The sequence below is a fragment of the Bombus huntii genome, chromosome 17 (assembly GCF_024542735.1).
Source record: "Bombus huntii isolate Logan2020A chromosome 17, iyBomHunt1.1, whole genome shotgun sequence".
Classification (NCBI taxonomy): Eukaryota; Metazoa; Arthropoda; class Insecta; order Hymenoptera; family Apidae; genus Bombus; species Bombus huntii.
In genome coordinates, this window is record NC_066254.1 from 5,714,786 (window position 1) to 5,731,189 (window position 16,404).

A 16,404-nucleotide genomic window follows, 5' to 3' on the forward strand; every position below is an offset into this window, starting at 1 on the left:
CGGGTTTGCACCCGAAGATCAGTCAGTCTCAATCAAGCATCTCGTCAAGCAGTCAAAAATTCGAATACAGTGAGTCGACAAATCCATCAGTATACGCGATAATCCGTCTAGAGACTCAGGTCGCACTCATTCGTAGTCATCTCATAGCAAATATTCATTTTGTGTTACACCGAAGTTGTTGGTTTGTGAAAATATATAATAACCTGTTAGCAGCAGCGTTATCTTTCATTTAACTACCCTTATTATCCCAAAAGAAATAAGGGATCGAACGATTCGCGGCGTCGATTAGCAAATCGTAACGGGAATTTACGACTCCCGTTGGCGCGCTTCTTCGAGATCGTGTCTCCCCGCGAACGTGCGAAAACAATAACTAATTTGCTAAACACGCGTTTCGTGAAAAACGCGTGTGACGTTTTGCATTTTCCTTCAACATAATATGTACTATATAGCATTCGTTATAATTGTAATTTTGTCAAAGTTGGATGAAAAAATTAAAGAACGCGTAATGTTTAAGACGTAATGCCGCTTGAGCTAAGCTTCTACAAACGGCGGCAGTGGCTTATGCATCATATCTGCGCTTGAAGGGTTTGCAAAAGCACGCATGGACGGAAACACTCGTAGAATTAAACGGTGTTCTGTAGAAACAATTTTTATCTTACTTGCACAATCTGATCAGCATTAGAATGTAGACAATTGAACAAATGTTGTCCCAGAGATATGTTTGGTACTTCTGTTATTTGTGGACCATGAAGTATATTATTTTGTATCTCCATTTTGTTTCAGATGAAGCTACCTGTAACGATAAAAATGCAAATGAATAACGTCAATTACTAAATTCCAGTTCCTGCTAAATGGAATGGCGCAGATATTGCTTATTTCATTATGAAGTGATTTCATTTTAATTGCGTATTTTTACTTTCACTAAGAAGAAAAAGCCTACAATATTTTAGTTAGTTTAACAAGAAAAACGTAAAGTGTATTATTAAGATATATTATTTATTGCACGATATATAATGTTTATACATCGCCTCAAACGATAGATGAGATTTTTCTTTAAAATTTTCCACAGCAGTTTTAAATGCATATCTTGTTATAGATTTGACTAAGGCACGTATATACGTACATATACATGTGTATAGAGAATGGTCGACACAATTGTTTCAGATTATAACTCCATTACCGGTGCGGTTAGAGAAAAATATCAAAGGAGAAAGATGAATGGTTCAAAACGTACTACGTCCGTAAAGCCATGTTTCCTCACAAGTGTAATGACGTATGTGCTATCAACAACTGCATTATTTTTTGAAATGTAAGTGCATACCTTTTCACATCGATAGATTCTTCTCGCCATTCTACGTAAAAGAGTATTGGTATAATGGTAAAAAGTATTTAAAATAATCGTAGAAGCAAACGTAAAAAAGTGATTAGTTATCGGGACATTTGAAACAAATATCTTTATCGAAGACGATGCTCAAAAATTTCATAATTGTCGATATTGATGCGTGTACTCCTACCAAAAAGCAGATACGTATTTCTTTGTTCAAAAGGTAGGATTTCGATAAATCCTCTAAATTCTGGAGAGAATCTGAAAGAACGGATAATACTGCAAGGCATTAGGTGCAACAGGTCGGAGATCGTCTTGACTCATTGTTCATTTTGACAAGAACGGACATAATTTTTCGAAATGTTTATACATTGTAATAGAGAAGCGTTTAAGCATTTTCTTCGACAAAAATATTTTTTCTTTAATATCTCGAAACCTAATAACCTTTTCATCATTATACCCTCGATACTTTTCGAAAGAAAAGCATGTATTACTATTTCAGAAAATAATGTAGTTGTTGACTGCGCATGCATCATTACACTTCTAAAAAAGTACCTTAATTTTACAAATGTAGTACTTTTCAAATCATTCACCTTTCTCCTTTGACATTTTTTCCGTAACTGTACAGGTAACGGATTTATGGAACAATTATGGGAACCATTCTATATATTTCTTACTGTAATTATCGTTACTATCATCTTTTTGCGTCTGAATAGAGAAAACGATTTATGACGGTCGTGTTGATATGTCTTTGACTAGGATTTTCGGAAATGTAAGGAGCATGTATATGAACATAGTTTGAAATTATTTCATATAGGTTTGAGACTACTTATTCACGAGACATTTGAATTTGCAATATAATTGATTATTGAGTCAATACCAAGTGACGAAATGAAATTTTACATTACATAAATAGTGGACTACAATACCGTTTACCATTTTCCATTTTTTTTTTATTAACATTCATGCTTTTGGCATCAACCTAAAACCAACTAAGTTTAGTCTCTCCTATTTCAAATAGAAAATAAGCGATTTAAATCTCAAATAACTTTATCGAAGATTGGAGAAGTTTGAATTGCGTTAGGAGAGAATTTATTAAAATTTGATTGCTAAAGACTTATTAACAACATGGAAGCAAGTATTTCAATAAATTAACCCTGATAAAGTAGTAACTGAACGTTGCATATTATATGCATTGTAATTACTTATTAAATAAATTAGTTCTTTAAATTGATTTATATCTTAAACAGATAGCAGTTCCTAGAAAGAGTATAATCGTTGAGATTAACTACTATTTTACGTAGCTTGGGATTGGTTGTGCATCGAATCATTTCTTTTCTTTTTTTTTTTTTTTTTTCGTTTCGCGTCAGCCTTAGAAGATAGTTCTTAGATGAACTTGAAAATTCAAGATTACTCTGAAATTACGAAGAAAATTAATTTGAAATAGAAAAAATCTATCGTGTAAGACATAGTTGTAGAGAAATTGTTGATAAAAGATACACTTTAACACTGTGAAGTATGGCGGATCCGAAAAAAGAAGGATGTAGTTTTATTTTTCCTTCTGAAATAGGAATTTATTAATTTCTGTAAAATTATCCACGTAGTTTTTTCTACTTAACTAATGAAAAAATAGATTTACGTGCAAATTTTCAGCAGCTACGTAGACCAACAGACGTAACAACGTCACGAAATAAGTACGTTACGACATTTTAACGGGAATGATTCATTGAAATACAACAGTTTCTTTAATTAAAGTTAAGCTTGTTACGAAAAATATAATGTATAATTGTTCCAAATTCAGAGTATTAAATTCAAGTCGTACTAATTATCCGAAAGATATTGAAGATAAGATATCAAATAATATAATAATATTAAATAATAATAATCTCGTGTATGTCGCCGTTGCCTACCGTAATAATCGATCTGCTAAATTACAGTAATCGTTTCCATCATCGAAGACAGAGAACTTCACCAAGACGGCTGATTGGTTCGGCGACGGTATTAACTTGAACTTCTACAAGTGATTGCACGATAGTACGATAGAACCCAACGTATATTGGAACTACGGGAGGATTTGTGAATTTTGGATAGTAATGATCGCATTTCCTGAAATCGATTATTCCAGAAGATAGTTGACAGGTTGGTCGGTTAAATATAATTCATCGTTCACTCAAACACATTCACACAAGGGATCCTGTCTAGTTTTGTATCGATATCACTAAAGAATAGTTATGTTTTGATTCTTATTTTCAACGAATTACAGCATATTTTATTTATCCCTGTGACGAAATTATTTCTACTTTAATTATTCATGACAACTATTATCATTCCATATGATTAGATCCTAAATTTATATGTGTTATTTATAACAGCAAATTAACAACAAATTTAAGACTTATTGAACTTTTCGCAATATATAATAGCGAACAGATTTCAAATTATGTATCGAAGGGATTATATCCGTTAAGTAAATAAGATACATCAATTGTCCATTATATAAATAAAAATTATTTAAAGAAATACTGAAACTATCAAGCGTTGTAAGGTGAATTACTACGTATTTTACAAAACGTTGGAAATGTCGATTTCTTCATAATGTCGTAAGTATATATGCAGCACACGCTATTGCAGCGAATGTTATTTAGCTAAGAGTAAAATACAAAACTGCGGCGTTTATAATATTAAGTTATCACGCAGCGGAGCAACGGCGAAAAGTCGGATAAATTGGATGGAAAGCTCGATATCACGACGGAAACGTCTCATTGACAAATTGTTTTCCTTCGGTATCGACTTGGCGTAGCCTATAGGGAACACGAGCGAAAGGCGGAAAAATATTTTTGTTTTCACGTCGTAGAAATGGAACGATACGATTTTACTTTGACACAAGCGGCAGAATCGATTCACTCTAACAGAGAACAGAGACTAATAGAACTTAATTACTTTCATGATTAACGGTTATAAACGATTTACGATTGGGTCAGGTTATGCAGAAATCTACCAACCTTTAAAATCACAAAAAATTAGTTCAACTTAAGTATAAATTAAAAATATATAATAGCTAAATAAATAAAGGATAACTTAAACTAAAACGTAGTACGAATACCACAATTTTGTGATCGTTATTATAGTCTCGAGACTCAAGGTCAAACATTTTTTATCGCATATTTTACTCATCACGAAGATCAAAAGTCTCCAATCTCGATGTAAATTTTCTACATATATATGAAACTGATTTTATTTATAATACATTTACATCTCGCAGTTAGATGCAGGATAAATAGTATCGATTGTCATCCGTAGATACCACGGATACGCCATTCGATATTCCATTCTTCCATTCTTCATTCCATTTCTTTCCTTTTGCTTAAACAACATAGGACTTGCATTCCTACATATTCCAACTTCATATTGTTATGCCGCGGCAAGTTATTTTTCACAAGATCATAAAGGCGTTTACCGATCAGCAGCACGGGGATAACAGCCCCGAGGCACCGCGATATAGCATTTTTTATCACATCGCAAAAGGAACCGGTTGAATCAGCTCCTCGAACCCTTATCGATCTGTCAGTGCTAGCTGTCAATTCGAAGAATCGTCGATTCAAGAAGCGGATGTACTTCACTGTGTTCCGGCTCCGCCGGTGTATCGCTCTTTCGCGTAACAATACGATTACGCGTTATTTTAGGCGATAGAAATTTAACTGTTCAGTGAAGATAATCCGTCCACCCGAATCCGATGAATAAGATGAATTGTTTAAAATAAGTATTTCAAATAAATATTACTAATCGTAAACTCGATGATAATTGCAATGAAAATCAATGTCGTAATGATAACAGCTATTTAAATAACAAAAAATTCAAAAATTGCATCTAACCTCTATTCTAAAGCCATGTTGATATACAGGATCCGGCCGAATAACGTGTAAAAGCAGCTACAATGTGATACATTGTGGAAAAATATAGAATCAATATATGAAATATAATATAAAAAATGTAATACAGGGCAAAATATAAAGTAAAACTTGTTCATTCTCGGCTTAGTTTTCGAGAATATCGAGTTTAAAGATTTATCAAGTATACTTGGACGTTAATTCCAGACTGGATAGGACTAAATAACACATACGAGATCAAACTACATGTGAGAATAAATAGAAAATGCGTGAAAGGAATAAAATCTTGCGTCTTGTGAACGAATTTTAGTCTACATCTTCAATTTATTTGTACGAGTAGATCGACTTTCTGTCGCTTATTTAGTCCTGTCCAGGCCAGAATTATCAGTGTTCAAGCGTATTTGATAAATTTGCAAACTCGATTTTCTCGAATATTGAGGGAGGAATGACAAAACATTATTCTGTATTTTTGTATCTTTACAAGTTATTCGGCCGGAACCTTACGTATGCACGTAATGTTAGACCCTTATTATACAATATGCATCGAAGAGTTTATAAACTATTCTGTCCGACAATGACTAATAAGGAATACAAAAAACTCTAAAGTAATATAAGAATTTGCAACGGCCAGATTATCTCACGATGACCTTTTAATTTTTAATCATTCTTGAGACATTCCAGTTCATTCGCATAGAGTATCTAGCGTCGTTAATAACAAAATTTACGTTTCTTCAATTCCGATACCTATTATTTAGCTTCATACTAATTAACGAAATGCTGTCAGACTAAATACATAAGATTTGACCTCCATTAACAGTTAAGAATGTTTTAATATACATTTAATTTAACGACAAGGAGCTCGCACGTCAACCTTTCTCGATACCTCTTATAACTTTGCGAATATTTATAATATCGTATAATATGAACAGGCTATCGATTATTTCTCTCCCGAATATAGCATAGACAATCTATACAAAATATTAATTATACTTGCTTACAGCTAACTAATGTCAATGCTGATTAACTATGTTACAGAACCAATTTCTGCAATAGCAGTTAATCTTTAAATCGACATCTTCAGATTCAGCGAATTCCGATTTACATGATCGGTACAGGATCTACAATTCAAATTGCAGAGTTTCGATTTAAAACAAGAATGGAGGAGGAACTTGTGAATATTGATAGAAAGTGACGAAACAGGTGCGTAATTAGTTAATTATCAAGATAATAACAATTGATGATGGATACGATCAAATAACCATAAAGACATTGCTTATCTGTATTCTCACTTTCCATTATCATTAATGTGATCCGTAGGTACTTCCATTTAAAAGAAATTCCATAGCTTATTTGAAGTAAGGAGAACTTTTAGACTATGTTCAATACCGTAAATTGTTGTTACCTGTGTCAAAGGAATAAGTATAACGTTCGTTATTCAATATTAATTGGTAAAGTGTAAATTAGTTTACTAAAATTAGTATCAAAGTATTTTAGGAATAACCGTGTGTTAAAATTACTGAACAATTTCAAAACAGTCGCTACCATGTAGCGCAGCAGAGTGCTCCTTATCCGAACACCCATCGGCCGAATACTCAGATAGTCCAATGTTCTATTATCCGAACATAATATTTCCTAGGAACGGATGCCTTTTTCCGTTTCAAATATGTACAAGGATTAGGGATAGAATTTATACGACCCGAACTACCATAGCCTGATTCTCCGCACTCTCGGTTTGGTGAAGGTTGACTTAGACCTTGAAAATCTGGATCAAAAGGTCAAACTTTTTTATCCTTTTATATGTTTATTTTATAAATTAATTTACTTGTTAATATTTGTATTATATTTGCAAGAAAAGTCACAGCAGTTGAACCTTTCTCTCGGAGAATGATGTTAAAGTTCCATTGGTTACAGAATGTTTTTGTTTGGGTGTATGCTAATGATACGGTTGAATCATTCGCGCGTTATTTCGTGCCTGTTAAACATATTAGTATTCCTTGACAACATACAGGATGCTGCATTTCTCTCTGATATCCTATTGAAAATCCTTCAAATATTCCATCAGTAAAATGATGAAACGCGAGGTAGGAATCCGTTCTTGGAAGTCGGAATGCTGAGAAATCGCTGTTTAGGTTCAGTCGGAGTGGATGCGAGATTGGATCGAAGATCCGTGCACGATATATAGGAAACGCGATTGCCAAATAGTGTGGTCAGAACGGCGTGCAAATTTTTTAGCAAAAATTTGCTTATTGTCGAGTTCAACGATAAATATCAATGATTATACGTAAGGTGCATGTAAAATTATTTTCTGATTTTGTACATTTATAGCCCTATGCAGATGTCACGGAAATTAGTTTTTAAGATACGAGGAGTAAAGATAAGAAATATTGCCCGTTTTTTTTCCTTTTTTTTTTTAATAGAAAAGGACTAAAATTCTGAATGAATGAAAATATAAAAATTGTTTATTCATTTAAATGGTAGAGATATATTCACTTTCCAGAAATAAATAAAGTATGCATTGTACTGTGATTATTACACTTGCGTGGTTTTAAAGTCTTCGCATTGTCCTGTCTATTGCTGCTATTTTGAATATCGCAACTTTTTGATGTTTGAATAAATATGTATATTTATATCTATGGTTTTAAGGTAGTTGGAAAATTTTGTTGTTGTGATATCTGTGACGTATATGACTATGAGTACTATTATTATTCTTTTTTGTTGGATAGAATGCATTTTGTGATTTTTTCTTGTTCTTCTTGCGTGATGCTTGCGTCGTTTGGTATTACAACGTCGATTAGGTGGGTTTTCTTCTCCCTTTTATTTACAAATATGGTGTCTGGTCTGTTACATGCAATTGTTTTAACATTGTTTTACACGTAACTGATGTGTATTGTTTTGTCACGGCATAATTTGTAGCTTTCGCTTTCAAGTAAATTTTCGGGTTTTTATATAGTACGCAGTGTATGTGTGTGTTAAGTTCTATTAATATTACTATTACGCGTTATATTGTCATTAGCATGAAATTTAAAATTACATTATCTTTTCTCACAGTTTTTATTACTTCACTTATAATTACCTTTCAAACATTTCTAACAAAAGCAAAAAATATTTCTATCAACGAAGCTGATTACTGTAATTCTCTTTCAATATAAATTTATCGTAAAGTAGATAGCAAGTATTTAACAAAATTCCAGAGACAAACAATTTTCTGAGCAAGAAAATGATAAAACGTAAACGGTTTCAACTATAATATTTCATTCATATTTATAATTTCCCCATTATTGTTAAATAATTTATGTATCTTTTTTGTTCCCTATCAGGCATCTACTGCACAGTCTATTCTTTCATGGAGTTTCAGCATTGGCTATTGCAGAAAATCTAATGTCCTTTGCTATGCAAAACATCTGTTTAACAGTCACTAACTTTTCCTGTAAATTACGAGCAAAGGGAGTCAAGTTTTATAGACATAGTAATCAAATCAGAACTTAAAAGCTGATTAATTTAACTCTAAAACTTTCTTTATCCAATTATGACTAGCTTAAGCTAAGAATGTTGGACTAAGTGCCACTAATATGTTAGTATCAAACGATCCATACCGTGTCCGACAAAAATGATGTCTGTTAAGGGAAACTCGACTCCTTTTCATTATGAAGAGCGTAACGCAATCTTTTTTTTTCTCCATTTTTGTGCCATTTGCGGCCATGTAACGAAAAATGTTTTGAAAACAGTAATGGAAATAATAATATTTCACTCTTTGATACAGAAAGAGAAAATTACTACGGCGTGTAGAATCATATATTCAGGCACTCTAATAAGTAAGTGATTCAAACTTCTACAAAGAAAAAGGCAGAATGTTGTATTGAGAAAGGCGGTGTGCAATTTGAAAAAGTGTTAAAATAATGCACTTCTTGAATTTGTCGTGAAATCTCCCGCAATTTTATATAAAAAAACATATGGACTATTTATGTTACTCAAGCAGTGCTTGGTTTCGCTATGAAAATAAAGTGTATTCAGAATCTTTTCATCATCATTCGCAGCACACTCGACACACTCTTTTTATTACATGGCCCCAAATGGTAGAAAAATTGTGAATCGCGTTACGCGGAGCAGCCTGTATTTCTTACATATAATTAATTTAAATGTAAATTTACAGTCTGTATTTTGATCAAAACAGAGTTTGATTTAATTTTTCTAAAGTTATTCTGCTTTAAAGAGTGTTCGAATATGAATATGATCGACCGTATATAACCCGATTATTAAACCGATAATAAGGATATATTGTAAGTTGGTGCTTGCTTAAATCAAATTTGTCGAATATTTATAACATATTTATAAATACGAGGGTTTTCAAAATATTTATAACATACTCGTAAACAGAAAACAAAATTTAAACTGTCGTTAACAATCTTTATATTCTATTTATTTTAAACAGAAACAGTACATCTAGTAACCAGGTAGAAATTGAGGTAACACGATGTATTTGTCTGTTATTGGTGGACGTAAATACTAATTTACATAACCAACAGCAAAAATAACGTGTTTATTAAAATTAATATTGCGTTAAAGGCGATGTTAAATTTTGTATGCAAGTGGAATTTTTGTATACCAAGCGAAGAGATATCTGCGAGATTCCTCATCATGCAACGCGATGTGATTGGGGCTGCAGGTACACGTTATTGAGTAATTAAAGCGTGTGTCACGATAATCTTACTAGCAATGTTTCGAATATTCACGCACAGTAACAGTGACCAGAGGAATAGGTGAGAATGTGTTCTCGGAAATCACTGAATTGCCTGACTAGGAGTCGGTGTTCGGGGTTAGTTGCCGGAGGTAGGTTCGCTGCTAGGAGTAGATGGACCGGGGTATGAGAGCGCGTGCCACTCTGATTGTGGCGGCCATACTGGGACACACGAGCCACATACCGACGATTCTTGGTTTCATGCGGCGCGCCTAGACACCCTGAGAATACTTATGACTTGCTGAAGCGGTGCGGCTTGCCGTCTAACTAAGGACGCCGTTTAAAAAACCGCTTACTTTTATGTAAAAAGGTATTTACTAACTTTAAAGCCAACAATTAACGAATAATCTCGCTTTGTTCGTGAAAAGTTTGCTTCACGTAATATGTAATATCAAGTTGAAGATTCAATATCGTCAAAGATTTATATGCTGCTCTGCAGATTACGTATACGTAGCAAGGAAAATTCAAGACAGGCAATTTCCCAAACGATGGATTGATCGCGGTGGAGAATTTCTATGGCCATCACGCTCATCAGATCTAAAGCTGCTAGGCTTCTTTCCGTGGTAGACGTTAAAGAACATAGTGTACCGAGGACAACACCGGAGAATATGGAACAACGAATTCATGAAGTATTACTGGTTCGTTAATAAATTTCATTTTTGTAGCAATGTCAATGGATAATGACAGCAATGCGCATGGAGACAACAGAGTGCAATAAAATGAAAAATATCGAGTATAGTAGTAGGGATACTCGTCATTTCTTCGGCGGAGTAATTTCGACGAACACCACGAGTAAAAGGCTCAGATCGAATAATATTAAGCATCAACTTTTCGTGTGCCCAGATACGAGCACAAAGAAATATTTTCTATGCGTGCATTACAGCGGAAAAATTTAATTTTACTTTTAAAAATTCATCTCGAGACTTCTGTTCGATGCCAGGTTTTTAAAATCTGGTGCGGGTGCGCGGTTCGTGTGCATTAATTTACGCAACAAAGAGCTTTTATAACATGTTGGAGTGAGTTTAAAGGTTGGAAGAGATCGCATGCAAAAAGCTTCCGTTCTTGTTACATAAGCCGGTTTTAACTAACTTCTCGGTACACTAACTATGCCCTATGTATAAATTTCAGTTCAATCAGAGAGGCGCACACTTCTTCGCATAGCAAACTTTCATTTCAGAAAATGTTTACAGGCGGTTAAATATAAATTTAAATACAAGAAAATCTCGCAGAGCTTCAGCCTGAATGAAATTTGCACAGACAGAAAGCAGGACTCGCAGTTCCGTTTGCTCGAAATTTTTAATTTTCTTTGCGCTAACGATTGCAGTGAATTGCGTGAAATTTACTAAATATAACTTGCCTACTTGGACTGAGTGTATTTCTATGTAAAATTCTACATAAAATCAAAATTCTTTCTCGTGTGATAAGAAATGCTGAATAAATATTGATCAAAGAATCATTTGTTCCAAAGTTACAGGCGGACGAGCATTATTCGCTTCTACCACAAATGTTTCGAATTGCTATCATATATTTCAATACGATACAACGTATTCGAATACTATAATATGGGTTCCTTGGAGACCGCCGTATACGTACATTCGTAAAATTCACGATTGTATTCTACTTCTCAACGGAGGAAGTTTTCCATTTATCGCTTCAATCTGTGTATCGTGTACCGGTAAATTGTAAATCCGTAAATGTATAGATAAATAAATACTCGTGTAAATATAAGCAAAAATTTAGAAACAAGGGATTTCTTGGTTTATGTCCGTAGAACATAAACTTTCCGTTTATTCGAGTAATCACGATACTTGTCTTTAGAATGTGATACAATCTTTTCTGAGCACTATATTTTCAACAATGTAATTTCTTCTGCTTGTAATAAATTATATACGACTATATTGTTTTCCACTCCAATACCCTGTTAACGTTGAAATCGCCACGTTCGCGAAATCGACATTATCGAATTAACGGGAAGATAATTTATAAAGATTTAGAAGTTATAAATCGTTACATGATTTTACAAGAAGAGAAATGTGTTCCAATCATCGTCTTTTCTTAATAAGAATTTAACTGTTGTCGGGATCTTCTTTAACGCGAAAGTTAAATTATTTTTAATGAAACGAAAATGTGTGTCGTTTCCAAGTTATTATTTGCTTATTCTATCTTACACAGTTGCTCGCTATTAACGATCTTTTCAGTCGGTATTATTCCATCATAAGCTAAAATGAGAAGAAAATTTCTCATTAAATATCATTAAAAATTTGACAATATTACAGTCGTATAGTATCGTTAAATACCGTGTGTACTATGCTTTAGTTTTGGAAACAATTTAATAATGATAAAATAACACGGAAGGTACCACTAATTCTCTTGCTGACACGTTTCCAAGATTTTGCACGCTTCCTGTATCTTGAGGTTAAACGATCCATGAAAGAGAATTATACAGGACTAAGAGTCGTTAGAAATAAATTATATAGAATGTAACGTAATACGTAATAACGTAAACAGATCATAAAATGTGTATATGTTTGTATGTAAACAACTGAGAAAATGATTAGAGATAGGTAGACGGATACGTTCGTAAATACAAGCAGAAAAGTGAAAGTACATGACTTGAATATTGTTTATCTCGAGTATTTGTTCCAAATGATTTCGTGTCTTTCGTTTATGGCCTAATAAAATTAAGGAAGGGTGACATCTTTCCCCAAACAACGTTTTCATGGAAGTCGCGAAGGGTGCGACAGAAGACAAGGGAATTACGATACGATAGTAATAGCATCTGACATTCACGGATGTGAAATTTGATTCTCAGAATAGCGGTATTTAGCTTGTTCTTGACGACTTCACGAGGGTTAAACGGGTAAGGAAAGCGACTTACATAGCATGTTACTGGCAAACTCTGTAATTTGCCTATCCAGGCAAACTGTGCAATTTCGCCGAGAATAATGGCTTATCTATTGTGCTGCTTTTGCGTATGCAACGATACACTACTTAATTTGCTTCTCCGTAAAGATGACGCGTGCGATGCGATATGCGTCAGATCAATAACGTACTGTTATATTTCAATGTACTAAAAAATAATAATTAATAATTAAGTGATATCAGTAAATACTGGAAAGAGGAGAAAGAAAGAAGTGATTTATGTGCGGATAGATTTGGGAACCTAGAACACTTAACAAGGGGCTGCAGGGAAACCGAAAGAGGTGTCAGGTTGGAAGATGTAGTGAGCGGAAGACAGGATAGAGGGATTGCGGGATAGCTGAAGAGGCTGCAAAAGAAAAGAAAAGGAGAAGGCAGGATATAAGCGGACCAAAGGGAGTCTTCGTGTGCATAAAAGGATGCAATAAGTAGGATAATTATTAGTCGGAGTAAGTCGGAGTGTGCGGGGAAGAGAGAGTGAATGATTCGAAATGCGCGGACAAGATCGCTTTGTAAATATAGATGTTTGTAAAGCAAGTTCAGCCGTTGGTTGTGAGGCCAAATAAATATATAGAGGACATTTGCTAAATGACGCATTAGCAATTTATCATAATTTGAACTTCCAGCGTATAATATGATTGCGATTTCTTGTTTTGATACAATATGTATTTCATATGCGCTGAAAAAATGTACCGATATATACCAAAATATATGCTAGTTTAATCAATACTCTCAAACAGTTTGTAATAAAAAAATTGAACGTTAGAATAACAGAATAATCGAGTAAAAAGATGATAAATTTTCACATACCCATCAAATGTCTAATTATACTGCCCAAATCTAAACTTTACTTATTAGGAGAAAACCACGGCACATTGATAAGATAACTGTCCCTGTTTAAAAAACTAAATTTTGTCCTCAGCTTCAACAGCGCATCTTGAACGTTTCTCAGGGACAATCGGTATTTTGATCTTACAATCGCCAATGACGAACAGGTCGTTTTGCGATAGATATGCCATTTTAGAAATTGCTGGAAATTCTGTCCTAAATCGAACCGTGTTTTACAACTAAGTTGATTAATAACTCGGTGAATTGTTCTTGGTCCTTTGACGACAGACGACTGACATTTTTCATTTCACTGGTGTACGAGTTGGGGAAATTTGCAATTCTGTCAGGCGATCCATAGTTTGAGAAACCCTGCTGTAAGCGCACAGAGCTGCCATTACGGCCGATGTTATACGCGTACTTCTGGGACAGTATGTTTCCGGGATGAAAAATTACCGGCGACATTGAAACGTCTCTGGCAATCGGGCTCAATTGTTCCATCTTCCGGTTCGTATTAACGTAAGGCCGCGACTTAACGGAATTAACGAGATCGTGTCTAGCTCGTAAAGGGCGGCAGAACGTGGCAGAACGCGGCAGAACGCGGCAGAACGCGGCAGAACGCGGCAGAACGCGGGGCGGAAGTGGCGGCGGTACGATGCAAACGCAGCGGCCCGCTCGAAGCACCGTCAGGATTTTGATAACATGTGACTTTATCTGGAATTCCCGAGCGCACAGGTAGCCTGTTTACTTAAGATAATAGCAAAGCGGAGTGGCTGGCTGAACGTAGATGGAAGGCTGGCGAGGGGAAGGCGAAAGGAAATTTCAGCAGGCAATGTCGAGTCTCTGGGAGGAGGGCAGACGAAGAGAAACGAGGAAAGAACGCGGCGAGTCGAATGCTCGGGGAGGGATAGGATCTCGGGCGAGCGGCGATAGAGGAGCAGAGCAGCCGAAGAAGGGAATCCCGAAGAGGAGAGGAACAGTAGCTGGAGGGTTGCTTTGCCGCAGAGACGGAAGCGGCTAAGGATAAAAGCGGAAGAGTGAAATAGAGGGGGTGAGATTCTCTCTCAGCCGGGCTACAAGAACTTCATTTTCCGAGCCATTACGCCCCGTCCCACTGCGCTACCCTGCAAACCCCTTTACCCCCTTAAATTAATTTATATCGAAATTTTAAATGACATTCATCGGGTCGAACAATAAATAACACTACCAGCCGAGGAAACGTAGTAACGTAGAGCCACCTTCTCCAACCAGCCTTTTTCACACTTTCCACTCTCTCCTTTCCAAAAGTTCTTGGAAAAATTTTCTCAGCCATTTTTTCCGTACAGTCCGCGAGCGGATGATAAACTCTACGAATGTAATTGATGTAAATGCGATCTGACGATACAGCAAGTTATATGCTCCAATTATGTAATATACTGCTATTAATATAAATATTAAATGTGAATATAAAACGTGATTTATCTCTGCTCGTGTTTTCTTTTCTTCTTTATTTACCTCCTTCCTTAGTTGCATTTTGCCATACTTATCGACAGTAACAACTATTTATAGCTTGTTGTACTATGCACACACTTTCATTTATTCGCTCATTTAGCTTTCCATTGGAGCTAGCTATCCGATTTTTATTGGTTTGTCGTTGTAACGAGGATATCCACCACATGTTTTCTTTTTAAGCTTCTTGGTCCTGCTCTGTATCTTCTTTGTAATGTTTTAGCGTGTTATTTGAATAAGAGTCTTTCGTCAACTTTTGTTGATAATTGAGAAAGTGGGACCTCTAAGTATGAATTCTGTAAAGTGTAAGGTACGATTAATCGATTGAAAAGTTTATAACGTAAAATAAGAGAAACAGGTAATTAACATTTATCTAGAATTATATCCTTGAAATTGAATCCTTTAGAAATCATTTGGAAAATGAACGATATTTTTCATAGCATGAAATATTATTAAGTTGTACGTTTTAGCTATAACGTTAAGTAAAATAATGGAAAGAAACGTCTGTGTTCATTCAGTCAGAAGATCGGTAACAGAAACGTATTGCAAATGCAGATACGGTTGAGTAAAATTTTAACAACCTGGCACGGTAATGGTCGCTTTTATAATAATCATCGCGATATTCCACGGAATTGGTCCTTTTCCTCGTGGATGTCGGTTTCCACTTTTAGCTTGAATGAATTCCATCTCTTTCTCTATACCGCTTCTATGTTTCAGTCAAGCAAATTTGCACGATTTGCTGTTTCAATAAACTCGAAATGGAGACCAGTAAAGTTGCACGCGATAGAAATCTTCAATGTTTCTCTCCCGGTTACTTTAAATATGTTATTTCAGATATTAATTAAAAGAGTACTTTTGCTTATTAGCCAGAAAATGTGGACGTAATTATGCGTTTATTTAACGGCAAATCGTTGTTTAAAGCAAAGTCTGCCATTTCTACCATAATCATAATCTATCATATCATAATCGTAAATTTATACATATTTATATAGGATGTCTCATTTTGATCGATTCGCGCAAACATCTTCCAAACAGTGGCTTATTTTAAAAATTCTAATTAAGATGCATCGACACCATTCGATGCACTTTTTAATTCTCTACAAAAAAAGTATTAAAGTACTTGTGTCGAAAAATGATTAGTTTCAAAGATATTTTAACTTTAATCTTCTAAAACTTATTGGATGAAAGACAAGGAAAGACAACGCAGTGCTGTTATGATTACGTTT

The 16,404-nt window shown here is 34.7% G+C and overlaps 1 protein-coding gene and 1 long non-coding RNA gene across 7 annotated transcripts in view; both read right to left on the reverse strand.

Annotated features, from left to right (window-relative positions):
- The window catches only part of LOC126875212 (uncharacterized), a 117,060-nt gene that overhangs the window by 76,882 nt on the left and 23,774 nt on the right, over positions 1-16,404 (reverse strand). The gene's annotated exons all lie outside the window — the stretch shown is intronic.
- LOC126875167 (uncharacterized) overlaps positions 1-16,404 on the reverse strand; it is an 84,986-nt gene that overhangs the window by 9,251 nt on the left and 59,331 nt on the right. For all 6 annotated transcript variants that reach the window (XM_050637897.1, XM_050637899.1, XM_050637898.1 and 3 more), the window contains one exon: positions 660-793. In XM_050637897.1, the coding sequence (XP_050493854.1) occupies positions 660-773 (114 nt within the window). In that variant the 5' untranslated portion in view covers positions 774-793. The remainder of the gene's footprint in view (positions 1-659; positions 794-16,404) is intronic.